At 39.1% G+C, this 19,527-nt stretch overlaps 1 protein-coding gene across 1 annotated transcript; it reads right to left on the minus strand.

The window, feature by feature from the left end:
* Nucleotides 1-362: 362 nt before the first annotated feature.
* scara3 (scavenger receptor class A, member 3) lies at nt 363-17,568 on the minus strand. The gene is made up of 12 exons (XM_077552792.1): nt 17,253-17,568; nt 8,128-8,163; nt 6,728-6,772; nt 6,512-6,631; nt 4,688-4,768; nt 4,510-4,619; nt 4,184-4,428; nt 3,596-3,815; nt 2,980-3,068; nt 2,445-2,637; nt 2,176-2,353; nt 363-2,102 (listed from the first exon to the last, which is right to left on the minus strand). Exons 1-12 carry the CDS (start codon nt 17,257-17,259, stop codon nt 1,651-1,653), a joined length of 1,776 nt encoding a protein of 591 aa, XP_077408918.1. The 5' UTR covers nt 17,260-17,568; the 3' UTR covers nt 363-1,650.
* Nucleotides 17,569-19,527: the final 1,959 nt, after the last annotated feature.

The following is a 19,527-nucleotide window of genomic DNA, read 5'->3' on the forward strand; positions in this document are numbered from 1 at the left end:
AAAATCCCTGCGGCGGTTCAAGGCGATTGTGTGAAAAGTATAAATATAATGAAAAATAAAGAGAGGAAAATGGCTGTGATTTGTAAATGGGAGATATCAGCATGACATTAGAGAATCATAAATGTCTGCCATATAGTCCTACTTGAATGTCTACATTACACTGCATTATGTAATATTTACATTTTTTTTGGCAGAGTTCCCTGGCGCAGTGCAATTCTTGACAATCTCTTTGTTAGTGGCAGAAAACCTCAAAAATGCGAGGGGAGGCTTTGACATGTGTTTTGTGTTAATAATAAAGCCGCTCCCTTTCCTTCAGAGGGCAACAATAACAATGTTCAGCAAGTCGGATACAAGCAAGACCGTCACTTAAAAGTCTACTTTTATTGTTCGATGCAAGCCAGTTGCATTTCATGACAACACTCCCTTTTATAAAAAAAACAAAAACAAAAACAAAAAAAAACAGTACGATTCTCTAATAGTTTTTTTTATTATTATATATAAAAAAAAAATAGATAAGTGATGATTCTACTGTCACAGCAGAAGTATAAGTTGTTGTAATACAAAATGCCCTTTTTACTAGTCAAAGATTTCAGACCTTATTCCCATTTGAGGGGGAGGAAAAAAAACTATATTATTAAAGAAAGGTTAGCTGATTAGTCCTAGCTACCAAGGCTACGCAGTAAGGCTAATCAGTTGAGTTACTAACTAAGGAAAAGCCGAAAGGAAAAGAAGAAGAAGAAGAGGCTAAGGCTAATCAGCTGATTAGTTAGCAACTAAGGCTAATCAGCGGATTAGCCTCATTTGCTAACGAATGCTAAGGCTAATTCGCTGATTAACCTTAGTTGCTAACTAAAGCTAATAAGGCTAATCAGCTAACCTCTTGCCTTGACGTTTATGCTAATAGTTAGCATAAACGCCAAAATCAAGAGGATGTTTGTTCACCACAGTACTGGACAAAAAAATTAGCAAATAATTGTGACATTTACCCTTGCTTTTAACCAACATTGTGCGCTAATAAAATGGCCAAATGTATTTCCACAAATGTTTGAGCAAAAAATGACAATGTTACAGCCCAACATTGTAATCTGCTTATGACCATTGGGGAGCCTTCAAATGAGTTGTACAACTTCATTTTAAAATCTTCAGCCATCTGGTTAACACAGCAGATGCAAATTTCATCTTCAGAGTACCTGCTCCGAAAAGCCACAACAAATTTGTCGGCGTTCTCCGATAGCCATTAAAGTGCCACCCTTCAAAGAAAGGTGTGTCGGCATATGGATGATAAATGTGAACCAAGACTACTTTGGTAGTAATCATCCTCCTTCGTGGCATCAACAATCTTCATCCTCACAACATTCAAGTTCAGTTCCAGCCATGTTTCATTATCTTCTGCGCTTTACCCTGGAAGCAAACTTTTCAGTTCTTATCTGTCTTTGCTGGGCGGGTGAAGACAACCTATACAACACAATAATGCAATGTGTCTGATGATATTCAATCTGTCGGTAGATGCTCTCTACCATCGTTGAGATGAATCATCTTCATCATCTTCAAATGTCCTGTTTCGATCAGGTCTTTGACACGGACTCTCCTGAGTCCATGTCCAAATCTAGCCATCGAGTGTCTTTTGGCTCCAGCAGCAGTTTGGCATCTCTACTGCGTCCTGGATTGATCATGGGAATGTTGTACTCCCGGAGCTCCAGGGGTTCCTGGTGGTCCAGGGGGCCCAGTTGGTCCTGGTTTCCCTATGGGCCCTGGTGGTCCAATTATACCTGGTAGTCCTGTTTGGCCCTGGAACCCTGATGGACCTCTTGGTCCCGGGACCCCAGTTTTTCCAAGTGGACCCATATCACCCTTCTGGCTCTTTTCACCACGTGGTCCTGTTTGGCCAGGGGCCCCCTTGGGTCCTGTGTTACCAATCTGCCCCCTATTGCCACTAGGTCCAGGTAGACCAGATGCACCTTTGGGCCCAGAAAAGCCCTTTTCTCCTTGCCATCCACGACTTCCTATTGGGCCTCGATCACCTTTGGCCCCGGTCTGTCCTAAAGGTCCTTTTGACCCAGTCTCTCCACGGTTACCTTTAGGGCCGGGTGGTCCTGGAGCACCTATCGATGGACGGATGCAGGATGGTGAAGCAGAGTTTGCACACAAAACTGTTTTTTTTTTATTGACTCCTACCTTTTAATATTGTGAAATTCTTGATCAGTTGTGTATGGTGAGTGTCCACCAACTTCATTTCCTCCATCACCATGGACACGTTCCTGACATCCATATCCAAACGGACATTTAACAACATGTTCTCCTGCTTCAGCGTGTCCGCGGAGTTAAGAAGTAACAAGACGCTTCTGTTTAAGTTCTGCAAGAGTGAGAGACGGAAAAACAAAGAAAACCAATCAGAAGGTGTTCTGTGGAAACCATCAGGATACTTTTTGGTGTTTCTGCGTAACCTGCATATCGTCCAATTGTCTGCTCAGGCGGCTCTGGCAGGTGGAGCTCTCGATGTTGATGTACTTGTACATGCTCTGGACGTGATTGACGGTGGCGTTGATGCTGGATGATATCGTCTCGATCTCCATCTCGATGGAGTTCAGACGCCCGTCCAAGGCAGAGAAACGTTCGCCAGTCCGGTTTTCGTAGTACCTGGCGATAATTAAGTGAGAATTTAACTGCACTGCTGTACAATCATTTACAGCATAACGATAGTGTTTTTGAACCCAAAACGTTTTTTTATGTTGGGTTGGGATTACAACAAGACACAAGTCAAAGTAAATCCTGCTGCAGGACCCGATTTTGGATTTGATTCACAACCATGGTTGGTGCGACGAATGTCAAGTGTTGCATATTTAAAGAACTCATTTTCCGGTGTGCTTCTCGTATGATCTCTCACGCAGAGTTTCATTTTTTTTTTTTTACGAGTGAGTCTATAAGAAATCTGCAATGATAAATAATCGGGATTTACCAGTACTGTAAAACCAAACCTACTTGGAATGGTAGTGCAGGTCATGCATGTTCTCCTCGTGTTCGTCCATGAAAGATGTGACGTTGTCAAGTTGCACCTGCAGGTTCATTACCTGAAAAGGACATTCCGATTACATTTCCCTAAAAAAATAACTACAATCTCCAAACCTGATGTTAACGATTAATCCCCAGGTTTGCGATTCCAGGACCCAAAAAGTAAAAACCCTGCTACAAATTGGCGTAACCACAGGACCTGCTACTCAAACTATTTCGGGGGTTTTCCTTTCTGGACCTGGAATCTCCAACCCTGTTGATCCAAAAATCAATGTTTCACTTCACTCAGAAATGTGTTAATCCGAAACACAAGTGGGAAATCCAGGTCCTCAAAGTAAAAACCTCTGCCACACTTTGGCTTTTGCCACAAGTGTTTCTACTCAACCGGCAGGTAAACGAGCTCGAGTAGACGCACCTGTGGCAGGGCTTTTAATCTCTGGACCTGGATTGGACACCTCTGATCATAAAACACAGCTACCCACTTCCATACTTGGTGAACCCTTAATGTTGTAAAATAGGGACTTGTACCAAAAGGGACCCTTGACTGTTTGTGGTCACTTCCGATGATTTGAATTCCGAAACACACCTGCTGACTGAGGTCGTAGTACATCTCAGAGGAAATTGAGATTCTCTGGTGGTCCGCGACGATACTGTTTTGCAGGGACCGTAAGATTTGAGTGTTGCTGCTCGCATTGGATTTAATCTTGCCCAGGACTTGAGTGTAGTTCTGCCAGTCGCTAGTCAACTTCTGGAGGACCAGAGTCTCCTCATCGGATTTTCTCTGCAGGGCATCAATCCACATGGTACTAGAGAGGATAGATAACAGACAAAATGATTTCCTGCTATGACAACGGATAAGATGTAAGCAGGAAACTGTACGCATTGAATTCATCAAAAGAACATATGGATGACAAACTCCATCAATCGTAATCTTAGTCTAGAATCGATGTTATCCTTTATCGGAGCTTGGCTGCAAACCAAATTATTTCCATATGCGGCCCTTCAAAAGTGAGCCAGTCCTGACTCAGACGTCAGGAACTGAGGATGCCTTCTTGTATTGCATATTCTTACCCGGTACGTCCTTCTAGAACTGCGGAATGTCCTACGTCAGGACCACCTTAAAGCAACTCGAACCCCTTGTACTTGTTTGTAAGTCTGTCAGCATTTCCCTCACCTAAGTGCCACGGTCGTGTTGATCTGCTGCGCCGTAGCTTTGACGTCGTACTGATCCTCGGTCAGCGTTTTCATTCTCTCTTCTGTTTCCTCCAGCACGTCCTTCCAGCCCTCCACCTGGTCTTGGTATCCTAACAGCAACTGGTTGAGAAACTTGATGGACATGACGTGGTTCTGCATGTCTGTGCTAAGCTGCTTGCTGGTGGTTGTTAGCTTGGTCTGGGTCTGAGAGGCTTGGTCTAGAACCTGAGCGGGTACAGCAACCATTATGAAAATTCCATGAAGACTTGTTGGGTTGAATTTGAGTTTCACTGCGATCCAACGTACCTGCTCTTGTCCCAGTAACATTTTCTGGATGTCCTCGAACTCCTGCTTGAGCCGACTTATCTCCTCGCTGTACAGGGTCACATCCAGACAGCCTGAGCAGTTACTGATTTCTGAAATATCAAGGTAGGGAGTTCTGTAGTAAGACAAGTTTGGATGATGGACAATGGAGAAGCATTACCGTCCATGACTTTCTGAGCACTGCTGATCTTCTTGTCATAGACTGACTCTTCTTCAGAAAGGTAGTCGACCTTCCGGAAAACTGGAGAAAGAGTTTGGGGGAAATGCGTCAAGATACTTTGTAGTCATAGACGACACAAAACCATAACCACTGGATCAGAGGTGGCAAATCTCGATCCAGGAAGTAAAAACCCTGGCACAGTTTGGCTTTAGCCTTCAGGTGCTTCTACTCAACCTCCACCTTCACCGGTGTTTCTCTATTTTCAACCGGGTGCTTGAATATCAAAGCCGTTACTGCAATTTCACTTTTAACACCAAAATTTGCATCATAATCCAACCAATGCAGCCAAACCACTGATGACAGAAGGCTTACGCAGCTGTTCAATTCCTCAAACCCCCCCACGAATGTCCCCGAAGAGCGCTCGAATGTGTTTTGAGTGAATGGTGCGTATTTTCAAACATTTTCCGCATCATAACCGCTCACTCGGGGGAGTGATGCGGGCTCTGTGCGCTCGAATAAACGTATCCACATGTGTTGCGCACACCACCTGCTTGCTCCGGTGACGGTAAGACTCACGAGGCTTCTGTGAATTGATGACTCGGCAACTGTTCTGATTTTGGAATGAATCTCGTCTCTTAAAAATCTGTCATTCAGCGTTGCCACCGTTACTTTGAATGTAACTTAGTTATTTTACTGATTACATACTTTAAAAAGTTACTTAGTTACTTTACTAATTACTTACTTTAAAAAAGTTACTTAGTTACTTTACTAATTACTTACTCTAAAAAGTTACTTAGTTACTTTACAGACTACTTTCTTTAAAAAGTAAGTTGGGTACTATACTGATTACTTGCCTTAAAAGTAACTTAGTTTTACTTTACTGACTACTTACTTTAAAAAGTTACTTAGTTACTTTACTAATTACTTACTCTAAAAAGTTACTTAGTTACTTTACAGACTACTTTCTTTAAAAAGTAAGTTAGGTACTATACTGATTACTTGCCTTAAAAGTAACTTAGTTTTACTTTACTGACTACTTACTTTAAAAAGTTACTTAGTTACTTTACTAATTACTTACTCAAAAAAGTTACTTAGTTACTTTACAGACTACTTTCTTTAAAAAGTAAGTTGGGTACTATACTGATTACTTGCCTTAAAAGTAACTTAGTTTTACTTTACTGACTACTTTCTTTAAAAAGTTACTTAGTTACTATACTGATTGCTTGCCTTAAAAAGTAATTACAAGTAAATTAATTACTGATTACTTGCTTTAAAAAGAAACTTAGTTACTATGTTGATTACGTGATGTTAAAAGTACTACGAAACGTTAAAAGTTAGATTACAAGTTACTTTAAAGCTGCTCTCTGTAACAATTTGGCCCAAAACATCTTTACAATAGCCTTTTTAGTTGACCATTTAGGACTGAAACATCTTCTAATTACTTCACAGTGTGAATTGGGCGAGCAAGCCTTTGGCCAATAGTTTTCAAACTGAAGAAAAATGGCTTGGGTTCGAACCTAATTTCTCACTGTACATGTATTTCAATCAGTCCTAGTCTTGTGCGAGAGTATGTTTTCAGATTTGATGTCAGCACTAAGCTTTTCTCTCCCCTCTGAGATCTGAGTGATAATAAATTATTCCGATTTGCTGCTCTCTGACCCAATAAAGTGCAACGCTGATGTGTAAAACATCTGTTGGCCCGGCGCAGCTGTCAGGTAAATACATGGCGCGCATTTGTTTGATCCGTGCGAGTTCAATCAGCTCAGCTTGTATTCAGTTGACTGGACGTTGCGTTATTGTGGTAATGAATCGATCATAACTCACCTAGTGATGCCAGCACTACGACAGTGATGATTAGGAACGCAACCAGCGCATATAGGACTTTGACAGCCAGTTGGAGGGAATTGCTTTGCTGGCACCTCACACAACCTCCTCTTGTGCGACCTGGACACGTCATCACATGGATCAGGCGAGTATTTCACGGCTTTGTTTCATATTAGCATGTAGTTGTGAATACACTTGTGTGCGTGCGACCTTCACCTCTGAACGGTGGTATATCCTCTTCCTCGCCATTGAGCTCCTCTTCTGCAAAAAAAAACATTATTATAAACAAGTTGTTTTATTAGTCTGCTCAATACACGGTCAATGCACATTTTGGTGCCATGAAAGTTTCAACGGTTTAGGGTATTTTGATGTCGCTCAATCAGAAAAGGGTGTTTTTTCCGAAACGGATCTTGTTTTTGAAATATTACGTATTTTAGTGCTAAAAATATGGACATTTTTACCATGATAAAACTTTGATCAGACTGTCATAATCCATACAGTATTTGGATTTAAAAGCATTTATATTTAGGGCTGCAACTTATTTCATTTCCGTGCAGCATAACAACTAAATGCTGCTTCGCCATGTTTGCTTTGAAACCTGGGCATATTTAAAAAATTCGAGGCAATTTAAAAAATTTTTTTTGTAATTTTTAGACTCAGAAACTACCCAGGAACCATTAAAATATCTTTGGCGCTTGGAAGAAAAATTAGTATTATAAGTGAAATATTCCGTATTTTAGTGCTAAAAATATGGACATTTTTACCATGATAAAACTTTGATCAGACTGTCATAATCCATGCAGTATTTGGATTTAAAAGCATTTATATTTAGGGCTGCAACTTATTTCATTTCTGTGCAGCATAACAACTAAATGCTGCTTCGCCATGTTTGCTTTGAAACCTGGGCATATTTAAAAAAATTCGAGGCAATTTAAAAACATTTTTTTTGTAATTTTTAGACTCAGAAACTACCCAGGAACCATTAAAATATCTTTGGCGCTCGTAAGAAAAATTATTATTATAATTGAAATATTCCGTATTTTAGTGCTAAAAATATGGACATTTTTACCATGATAAAACTTTGATGAGACTGTCATAGTCCATATAGTATTCTTTCATTTGTTTCATGAGATATTGTGAAAGACAGCAATCATCATCCCAAATCATGTTTCAGTAAAAATCTGAGCACATTCGCAGAGCAAAGAGAACAAAAGTAACTAATAGACTGTAATAGACTGAGTGAAATTGATAAATACTTAAAAGACCTTAGTCAAAGGAATGGGGGGGAAAAACTGTTTTTTTTTGTGGGGGGGGGGATTTAAAAGCATTTATATTTTGGGCTGCAACTTATTTAATTTCCGTGCAGCATAACAACTAAATGCTGCTTCACCATGTTTGCTTTGAAACCTGGGCATATTTAAAAAATTCGAGCCAATTTTAAAAAAAAAAAACTGATGTAATTTTTAGACTCAGAAACTACCCAGAAACCATTAAAATATCTTTGGCGCTCGGAAAAAAAAAATAATTATAATTGTTCCCCAATGTGATCATAGTTGACTTCATCATCCGCTTTCATTTGCTGCAAGAAATGAGAGACAAGGGCACCTTAAGATTACCTTTAAAAAGTTGGTTCTCATATCCTCCGTAGCTGTCTGTCAAAGAAAAAAAGACATAACAAAGATGTAAGAGGCCCATAACAATTTTCATTACTACTGCCATAATCTATTTATTTACCCCCTTAGTGATGCCCGAGAAAGTTCCCTTTGCGTTACTCCATTTGACTTTTTTTTTCTTCCTTCATCATTAATTAAAAACATCAAAAAATACTCTCTCATGTGTAAATGTAACTCGTGTTTAAATCGTTTCACGAAATAAAAAAAACATTAAACTGAAAAAAAAAAATGCTTTTGTTAAACAATGAAGTCCAGCAGCAGTCAGGCTAAGCTAATGCTAATGAATGTAAAGAACTGTTTTGTAGAGCAAAACATTAACAACTCCATCATGTGTTTACATTCCATGGTCATTTCCCATAAGTGTGCAACAATATTTGTACGAGAACTACACACATTTACAAACAGTAGTACTGATGCTAGTGCTAGCATAAATATGCGTGCGCTAGCTGCTCTATCATCATTACGCAGCAGTTTTGCTGTGGCGATTATCGAGCTGTTATTTGTAAGGTCAACCTCCCTTCGATTGTACTCGACATGAAGTGCGGGAGAATGATGTCACATGTCACATTGCTCAGGAATCTCGAAGGTTGGTGTCATTAAAGGCGACATTGACACCGTGACATTTCTATGTTATTCCAATTCCAGAGCTAAAACAAACACTATGTAGTTTGTGTGGTGTAATGGTTAGCAGCATGTTTTTTTAATGAGTTTAGGGAGACCATTTTATCAGCATATATATATATATATATATATATATATATATATATATATATATATATATATATATATATTAGGTACAATTATTAGCTCTTAAAGATGCATCCAGAATGCATACTTGAGACTTTTCATTTGCCATTCAGGTTCGAACTCCGTCTCTCAACCTTTAACTATTGCGGTTATTTGGACCTTCACTGCAAATTTCAAGTATCAGCACATTGTTTATAACCTAAATCGGTATCCACCCTCAAATATTTGTCTGCTCTTCGAAGCCTTCCCACCCTCCGCCACACCAGCTCTTTCTCCTTCACTCGTGTTTTCATTTCTCCCCGCGGAGGGAAAAAAAAAAAAAAAAGTCCTCCCGTCTGACTCGTTAGTGAGGAAGCGGACGGATCCAACACACACACAGCAATGCTGAGCTGACAGCGGAGCAACATGGCCGTGCAAAGTCACACCTAAACAGCAAAGTCACGGCCAAACCATGTGGAACCACTCAAAATATATTCAGCTCTTTTTTTTTGAAGAAGAAGAAGTTTGCCATTTGCGTGGAATTGTGGTTGAACTTGTATAGCAAATTATGCTTTGACAAGATAGCGATTATGATGTTTCATTTATTTGCTGTTAACTCATTCACTGCCATTGACGGCTATAGACGTCATAAATTCATTTGAACTATTTCTATTAGTTTAACATTTTTTGCCACTTTTGTTAACGAGAGTATGAAAACCTAGAAAAAGTGTTTTTTTGTTCATTTAGAACAGATATAAAATTTGTGATTAATCGTGAGTTAATTAGTGAAGTCATGCGATTAATTACGATTAAAAAAATTTATCACCTGACACCCCTAATATTTAATAATCTTTTCTTTTTTTTTTTTTTCCAGGAGAGCTCAGTATTGTTCATTTGATTTGACATCATCATTGCTCTCCTTTTTTTTTAAAAAAACAAATAAATTAAAAAAAATTAATAAATGTTTATTTTTTTTTTATTATTATTATTATTTTTTTTAAATATATATATATACATATATATACATATACACACATATATATATATATATATATATATATATATATATATATATTTTTTTGTATGTGGGTGAGTATGTGTATGTGCGTGTGTGTGTGCGTGTGTGTGTGCGTGCATGCGTAATAATCTTTTCTTTAAAAAAAAATAAATAATTGTAATTATTTTTTTCCCTATTTGTATATTTTTTTTTTTTTAAGAAAAGATAAAAAATTAGGGGTGTCAGGCGATTACCATTTTTAATCGTAATTAATCGCATGACTTCACTAGTTAACTCACGATTAATCACAAATTTTATATCTGTTCTAATACAATTTTAAAAAATCAAGGTTTTTCATACTCTTGTTAACAAAAGTGGAAAAAAATGTGAAACTAATAGAAATAGTTCAAATGAACTTTTCACGTCTATAGCCGTCAATGGCAGTGAATGAGTTAAACGATAGCTTAGCTGTAGCTTGACATGTAACATTATGTAATAAAGGCCCTGTTGTGCAGAGCAGACCAAAACCTGACGTTATGTCCAGACCAAGGATGGAAAACTGGATGGAGAGCAAAACAAGTGCACAATGTAGCCTCCAAAAAGACTTACAGTATGTGTAAAGGTTTTAGCACCACGGTTGGAAAATGTGAGTTCCTAAATATAATAAATTGAAACATTTCCTATTTCGACTCAATCCAGCATAAACCGGATGAACTCGATGAGAGTAAAATAGCACGCGAGACAATCCACATAAAAGGATGAGTAACTCACATCACAGCTGAAAATGATTATCATGTCAACCACAAAGGAAGTCATTTGCTTACATACAGTTGATGTACTGAAGATTTTCATGGTCTTAGTTTGGAACCAAGTATGAAGTTAGTATTACGTGTAAAATCAGTTGTTGTACAGCAGGCGTGTCCATGTTTTTTCCTTCGAGGGCCGCCGACAGAAAAAAAGGGCCAATTTGACATTGACGCTAAAACCAATAAATTAGGCAATTCTGGATTATAGATTTTGGGGTGGTCACCAGCCCTACATCCCACTCAAGTAGAGCCGGCCCTGTCCTGAGCAGAGTTCCACTTCCGAATCAAAGCAAGAGTAATCGACAATAAGATGACAATTTAAAAAAAATAATGTTTACTTCTGGAACTGAAATAACTTGAGGCATTATACGGAGAAATGTTGTTAGTGTTAAGTCAAATGTATTAGTTGTCAGGTGGGGGGTGTAAGTGTTGGACCCCCCCCCCCCCTTTTTTTTTTCTTCAACACCTGCACCCAATAAGGTTGCAGCAGCCACTTTTCTTTCCTACTTTTTAACTTTTACTAGCCCAGTTGTAAATGAAAACAGGACTCCGTAGACACTCCAGGTCCGATTAAAGGTTTGGACTCTCACAAACCTGTTGATTATTTAGAAGCCTTCTGACTGGAATGCACATGTGGTCTCCTAAAAACAACTGTAAATGTTTGGAATTTGTTTCTCTGAACTGTGAGTTATAGTCGCTTTTTTTCCCTTTTTTTTTTTATAAATACAAGCGTGAAGGTCCTTTTAATGTGGTTGAGCAGAACCTGTAAACACATCATGTCTGAAACCACTTTAGATCACTAGTCTATGGTACATAAACAAGCCAGGTTAGGTTTACGGGATTATGAGGTCAAAGGTCCAATTAAGATTGACCACTGAAAGAAAGGAAGCATAAGCACACAGTACACCGAATAATTGTTGTTGTGACTTTTTCAATTTTAGTTTTAACATTAGAGACCAAGAAAAATACATTTGAAAAAACACCTAACCGTAGCGCAAGTCTAGCGCGAAGCCGAGTCTAACCGTTTTCCTTCTTTTGGTATTTCTTGACTGCACCAATGTAGGACGGAATGCAGCCGACTCCTAGCCATTTAAAGCGGCTCCCCTCATTTGAAATAACACCAAACCGTAGCGCAAGTCTCGCGCAAAACAGAGTCTAACCATTTTCTTTTTTTTTTTGACTGCAACGTTGTAGGACGGAATGCAGCCGACTCCAAGCCAATTGAAGCGGCTCCCTTCATTTGAAAAAACACCTAACCGTAGCGCAAGTCTCGCACAAAACAGAGTCTAACCATTTACTTTTCTTTTTTTTTGGACTGCAACGTTGTAGGACGGAATGCAGCCGACTCCCAGCCATTTAAAGCGGCTCCCCTCATTTGAAAAAAATCCAAACCGTAGCGCAAGTCTAGCGCGAAGCCGAGTCTAACCGTTTTCCTTCTTTTGGTATTTCTTGACTGCACCAATGTAGGACGGAATGCAGCCGACTCCTAGCCATTTAAAGCGGCTCCCCTCATTTGAAAAAACACCAAACCGTAGCGCAAGTCTCGCGCAAAACAGAGTCTAACCATTTTCTTTTTTTTTTTGACTGCAACGTTGTAGGACGGAATGCAGCCGACTCCAAGCCAATTGAAGCGGCTCCCTTCATTTGAAAAAACACCTAACCGTAGCGCAAGTCTCGCACAAAACAGAGTCTAACCATTTACTTTTCTTTTTTTTTGGACTGCAACGTTGTAGGACGGAATGCAGCCGACTCCCAGCCATTTAAAGCGGCTCCCCTCATTTGAAAAAAATCCAAACCGTAGCGCAAGTCTAGCGCAAAACAGAGTCTAAACATTTTCTTTCTTTTGGTATTTCTTGACTGCACCATTGTAGGATGGAATGCAGCCGACTCCTAGCCATTTAAAGCAGCTCCTCTCATTTGATAAAACACCTAACCGTAGCGCAAGTCTCGCGCAAAACAGAGTCTAACCATTTTCTTTTTTTTTTTTTTTGACTGCAACGTTGTAGGACGGAATGCAGCCGACTCCAAGCCATTTGAAGCGGCTCCCCTCATTTGAAAAAACACCTAACCGTAGCGCAAGTCTAGCGCAAAAACAGAGTCTAACCATTTTCTTTATTTAGTTTTTTCTTGACTGCAACGTTGTAGGACGGAATGCAGCCGACTCCCAGCCATTTAAAGCGGCTCCCCTCATTTGAAAAAACACCTAACCGTAGCGCAAGTCTCGCGCAAAACAGAGTCTAACCATTTTCTTTTCTTTTTTATTTGACTGCAACGTTGTAGGACGGAATGCAACCGACTCCTAGCCATTTAAAGCGGCTCCCCTCATTTGAAAAAACACCTAACCGTAGCGCAAGTCTAGCGCAAAGCAGAGTCTAACCATTTTCTTTCTTTTGGTATTTCTTGACTGCACCATTGTAGGACGGAATGCAGCCGACTCCCAGCCATTTGAAGCGGCTCCCTCATTTGAAAAAAAACACCTTACCGTAGCGCAAGTCTAGCGCAAAGTAGAGTCTAATTGTTTTCTTTTTTTTTGGTATTTCTTGACTGCACCGCTGTGGGATGGAATGCAGCCGACTCCCAGCCATTTAAACCGGCTCCCCTCTTTCGCTTTAAAATTATTTATCCAAAAATAATAACATTGCCTAAATGATGTACTGATGATCACCTTTGTTAAAATTGTCATCCTCAGTTGAGCAGATCATGCAAATCTACGGATCAAAATTTCATATTCAGCATTTTTTTTTTTTCGGTTTTAAAAACAGTGAATGACTTAGGGCATTATTTTAAAACGGTATATTATGTAGACATGAGGTAAGGACGTATGTGCAGACCCCCCCACCCCCCACCCTGTCCCCAACCCTGTAAGGAATGCATGAGGCAGCATATTTTGCTCCGTCTGACCTGGGCTGGACTCGCCCCCTCAGAAAGACTCTGTAAAACCACATCAACAAAGCCGCTTGTAGCCTTTGGCCGAGGAACACACCGTACACGTTCTTTTGAGTTCATTGGCCGTGCCGCCATGTGGCTCCAGACCACCTCAGCACCTCCCACAATGCTCAGGGCCAAGGGAGCAAAGATGGTCGTTTGCCAGAATAGGCCAGTTGCACTCGGGTATCCATTCCTGCCTTCCTGTTTATGCTAGTCAAACATCCGGGGAAACGGCGTGGTGGGGTTGCCATGGTTACAATAATAACAGGAACTGGAAACAAACAGAGGCTCGGGAGTTCAAGGTGAAAAAGGTGAAGGTTTTGTTTGACACTTGACACAAAGCATCTGTTTCCATGGAAACGAAAATGCTATCGTGTTGCTGTATATGAACGCGCCGAATGACTTCACTGCGGATAGTAGGAGACGTTCGATGCCCAACAGTCATTCTAAAATACAAAATTTAGGCAAAAAAATAAAACACATTTGCTCCCGAAAACGTATAAAAACGTTCTATTTTAATTTTAATTGTATTGCCAAGAGAATGCTTGAAGCAATGGTAGTAAAAAAAAAAATAAAAAAAAACAGGCAGCAGGTGTGGCAACACGGTATAAGAGATCAACCAGGGCTATGTTGAAAACGAGCTCTTTTCCCCAGTGTTTTCAACAGGTTTGTGAATAATGATGAAACTTAGCTATATTCTATTGCTAATTTCTGCAAAACAGAAACAGATAGAAATGTACTTTTTTTTTCCTGATGAAAAAAAGAGACTCGAACCTTTCTTTTGGTAGTTTCATCATTATTCATAAACCTGTTGAAAACACTGGGGAAAAACAGCTTGTTGCAACATGGTTGATCTCTTATACTCTGCTGCCACCTGCTGATCGTTTTTTTTCCTTTTAATAACTACCATTCTTTAAGCGACCTCTTCAGGTCAGATGCTGCATCAAAGCCTTCTGTATGTTCTAGCATTAAAAAAAAAAAGTCTTCTCTTTTTTAAACAAAAAAAACGTATAAATACGTTTTGGGGATTGTAGGACAAATGAAAAAACGTATTTATACGTTTTTGGGTTTGAATTAGTTAATAATAGTAGTTTTTTTGCATGAGGAATGAAAATTCTAAAAATAACGTTGACATACTAATGGTGTAATACTCAAAAGTTCATTTGTTTTGGTTTTGACTGAGATATTTAAAAACGCAAAGACTGACTCCAGAACAGTGGTTGGGACTTTTTTTTCCTGATCATTCCTGATTTTTTTTTTTTTTCCCAGATTCCATTTTCCTTCAAACTGTAATCACGCAGATAACCAAAATCCTTTGTGGTTTACTACAAAACTTGAAAAAATGTTAACTATCAAGCAGAAATGTCCGGCAAGTTATTACTATTGAGTAACTTCAGAACATTAATTGATTTAGTACAAAAGCACTAACTGCTGGATCCGGATCTGCAATGCCCCCAATCTAGCTACTTTTTTTTTTTTTTTTTCTTCAAACAGGCTTACATCATTTCAAGATGTTAGCCCACATGTGGTATTCCCTCCCACTTCCTCACCCCAACTGTATCCTTCAAATCTCTGCCGAGCTTTTAGTCAAACCTTTGCGGCTCAGCACAAATCTGGTGTGGGAAACGTAAGCCCCCTGGCAAACTTTGCTTTCGTGCCGTATGTTCCTCTTGCTCCCTTGAAGAGGAGTCAAGATGTGGGGAAATTTGGCGACGCCGTAAAATCACTTTTGTTGAAGTCATGGAGATGTAATATGTTAGAAGTTTCAAAAAAAAAAGATGACAGATTGTAGTTTCCCTATCCAAGATCAACAAAAAGTTTCAATGTGAAGCATATGTGCTCGTTACAGGTGCGGGAAGTGGAGCGACGTAGCTCGGCGCTACTTACGCTAGCTACGGAGAAACAAGCTTCGGCTAGCTAAGTTGCGGCTAAACACGTTCCGGAGTCACTCCGTCAATAATGAACACTTAGCTACACTTCTGTTCTGACAAGTGTCATTCTCTCAAAGTCTTGCTAATTGCTAAGCTAACAATAACAAAAGACTGACACGGCTAGCGCATTTAACACTGGAATTAAGTGCTTGGTGTGATTAAATATACTTTGAAAAACAAAATGGTAAGCAAACTGTCAGGATTACGGAGAGAAAAATCTACTCGCTAAATGTATCGCATAAAGAATATAAAAAGAGAAAGTGGAGCGACGTAGCTCGGCGCTACTTATGCTAGCTACGGAGAAACAAGCTTCGGCTAGCTAAGTTGCGGCTAGCTAAATTGCGGCTAAACACGTTCCGGAGTCACTCCGTCAATACTAAACACTTAGCTACACTTCTGTTCTGACAAGTGTCATTCTCTCAAAGTCTTGCTAATTGCTAAGCTAACAATAACAAAAGACTGACAGCGCATTTAACATTGGAATTAAGTGCTTTGTGTGATTAAATATACTTTGAAAAACAAAATGGTAGGCAAACTGTCAGGATTACGGATAGAAAAATCTACTCGCTAAATGTATCGCATAAAGAATATAAAAAGAGAAAGTGGAGCGACGTAGCTCGGCGCTACTTACGCTAGCGACGGAGAAACAAGCTTCGGCTAGCTAAGTTGCGGCTAAACACGTTCAGCAATGAACACTTAGCTACACTTCTGTTCTGACAAGTGTCATTCTCTCAAAGTCTTGCTAATTGCTAAGCTAACACTAACAAAAGACTGACAGCGCATTTAACGTTGGAATTAAGTGCTTTGTGTGATTAAATGTACTTTGAAAAACAAAATGGTAGGCAAACTGTCAGGATTACAGAGAGAAAAAGCTACTCGCTAAATGTATCGCATAAAAAATATAAAAAGAGAAAGAGAAAAAATATCAATATTAACATTGAATTAGCTCTGTGAGTTATTTTTTAAAAAAATATATTTCTGCATGGATATTAATTATTAATTGCCATTTCTTGTTCATTATCAAATTAAGAGACTTGAAATAATTGACCATTTCAATCGAAAATAATTTGGTTAATGGTTCTGAGTTTAGAAATGTACATTTATGGAGATAAAATTTCCCAACAAAACATACAAATTAACCAAAGTTGACTTTTTTTTTGTTTTGTTCTTAGATTCAAGAAGGAAAGCTAATGAACGTATGCTACACCATAGCGACGTCCGCTAGGTTGCGTGGCCTATAATGTTAAAAAATATTATTAATATATTAATACAGAAGCAAATCTTTATAATATCCGTCATATTATTTGTTTGTTTTCATAATAGATTCCTCAGTTTTACAGGACAGCAGGTCTTTTTTCCCCCCATCAATATATCTTTGCTTATACACAAGAAAATACAGTTTGCTAACGTGAATTTAAAAAATAAAAATTTCTGATAACTGTATATAAAAAATGTTCACTATTATTTCAAGCCTTATATAGCTTTGCCAGCCATGAGAATGTAGCTTTTAGAGGATTTCTACAAGTATCCATTTCCCAGCCCGTCCCATGTGACTATGAGCAAGAGGTGGTGGTGTACACCTTGGACCGGTTGTCAGCCAACTGCAAAACATATTAGACCCCCCCACACACACACACACACACACACATATGTGACATCAAATCTAACAGCGCACTTTACCTTTCATGTTTCCTCACTTGCTGATGTTCAGCTTGACGCTCGTTTCCACAAAACAAGTGCGCAGGTGACGCCAAAGCACTCAACAAGTTGAAGCATCGACATTCATTTTCCAGCTCCAATTTAAAAAAAAAAAAAGGGAAAAAAAGTGAAAAGTCCAAAATGTGATAAATCGGCGCAAAACAAGTTAATTCATTTGCGTCTTAAAAAATGAGCAAACCATATCTAGTTTAATCAATGTATTAATATTTTAGTTGCTAAAAGTGGCTTGGCTTGTCATCCCTCTCCCATCCACAGCCTGAGGAGACTAAAACCTCTGCAGAATGAATCCATGTGCGACTTTCAGAGAGAGAGAGAGAGAGAAACAAAGAAACTGGAAACATGAGGGAGGGCTTGGAATGGGACAAAAAAAAAAGAAGCAGAAAAAAAAAGGAGGGTCCGTGTGTTTTGCGGCTGAGCTAATGACTAACAAATGTTTGGACATGACAGGAATGAGCACCTTGAATACATGAGGCCTTGGAAACAAACACTAGGAAATATCGCAAAGGGAACACCTGCACATTGGCAAACACATCTTTTCATTTCTTTATTCTCATTTTGCCGACCTCAGAGTGTAGTTCCAAAATCTGACAGCAGGTGCTATTAGACGGCTCCTTAGCTCGCTTCCATTGTGCTTGTTTACATTTTAGGCAGCTAGCTAGCTAGCATCAGGTACTAAAGCCAAACAAAGGCAGTTTTTTTCTTTCTTTCTGGAGATGGATTTGCAATGGTGACATTTGTCAAACTTGAAATCAAACCTGTCAATTTTCTATGTATGTAAGAACTGCTATCATTTGAGCACATTGATAACTATGGCGGTGTGTCATCTGCATAGCCATGATAGCCAACATCGGCATTCTGAAGCATTTAACCCAAAATTTAAAAAAATGTATACTTTGTGTAAATGCCGTTAACTACAGAAGAGGAAAAAAAAGGTTTGGCAGAATTCTGACTTTAAAGTAAGAACCCTAACCCCTAACACTAAACCCTAACCCTAACCCCTTTACAAAAACCTAACCCTAACCCTAACCCTAACCCCTAACCCTAAACCCTAACACTAACCCTAACCCCAAACCCTAAACCCTAAACCCTAACCCTAAACTCTAAACCCTAACCCTAACCCTAAACCCTAACCCCTAACACTAACCCTAACCCCAAACCCTAAACCCTAACCCCAAACTCTAAACCCTAAACTCTAAACCCTAACCCTAACCCTAACCCTAAACACAACCCTAAACCCCAAACCCTAACCTCTAACCTCTAAACCCTAAACCCTAACCCTAAACCCTGACCCTAAACCCTAAACCCTAACCCTAAACCCTAAAACCCTGACCCTAAACCCTAACCCCTAACACTAACCCTAACCCCAAACTCTAAACCCTAAACTCTAAACCCTAACCCTAAACACAACCCTAAACCCCAAACCCTAACCTCTAACCTCTAACCTCTAAACCCTAAACCCTAAAACCCTAACCCTAAACCCTAAAACCCTAAACCCTGACCCTAAACCCTAACCCCTAACACTAACCCTAACCCCAAACTCTAAACCCTAAACTCTAAACCCTAACCCTAAACACAACCCTAAACCCCAAACCCCAAACCCTAACCTCTAACCTCTAAACCATAAACCCTAACCCTAAACCCTAACACCCTAAACCCTGACCCTAAACCCTAAACCCTAACCCTAAACCCTAACCCTAAACCCTAAAACCCTAAACCCTGACCCTAAACCCTAAACCCTAACCCCGAATTTAAAGTCAGAATGCTGACTTTGAAGCCAGAATGCTGACTTTTTTCTCTCAAAATTCAGACTTTATTCTCAGAATGACTTTAAAGTGAAAATTCTCACTTTATTCTCAGAAATATCACGTTAAAGTCCGAATTCTGAGATTAAAGGTATTCTGACTCTTTTCTCAAAATTCTGACTTTTTTCTCAAAATTATCACTTTAAAATCTGAATTCTGAGATTAACGAATTCTGACTTTAAAGGCAGAATCCTCACTTTAAAGTGAATTTACTGTGAATCATTTTTTTTTCTCTCCTCACTGGCCCTAATCCTCTTCCATAATCAAGCATGTTTGTTAAAAACTACTTTTAAAATTTTCAACACTTTCATTTTAAATATAAAAAACAGACAACTTTTTAAAAAATATATATATATATATTTTTAATTGCAGGGAGCTTCCCGGATCATCACCATGTGTTAAACTAAGCAAGTAAACAACTCCCTAAAGTTTTC

This window comes from Vanacampus margaritifer, chromosome 19, assembly GCF_051991255.1.
Source record: "Vanacampus margaritifer isolate UIUO_Vmar chromosome 19, RoL_Vmar_1.0, whole genome shotgun sequence".
In the NCBI taxonomy this organism is placed as follows: domain Eukaryota; kingdom Metazoa; phylum Chordata; class Actinopteri; order Syngnathiformes; family Syngnathidae; genus Vanacampus; species Vanacampus margaritifer.

Coding starts and splice junctions, on each gene's coding strand:
- scara3 (XM_077552792.1), bottom strand. Junction 6,773..8,127: donor TGAGAACCAACTTTTTAAAG/GTAATCTTAAGG, acceptor TTTTTTTTGCAG/AAGAGGAGCTCAATGGCGAG. Junction 2,354..2,444: donor GACAATTGGACGATATGCAG/GTTACGCAGAAA, acceptor TCACTCTTGCAG/AACTTAAACAGAAGCGTCTT.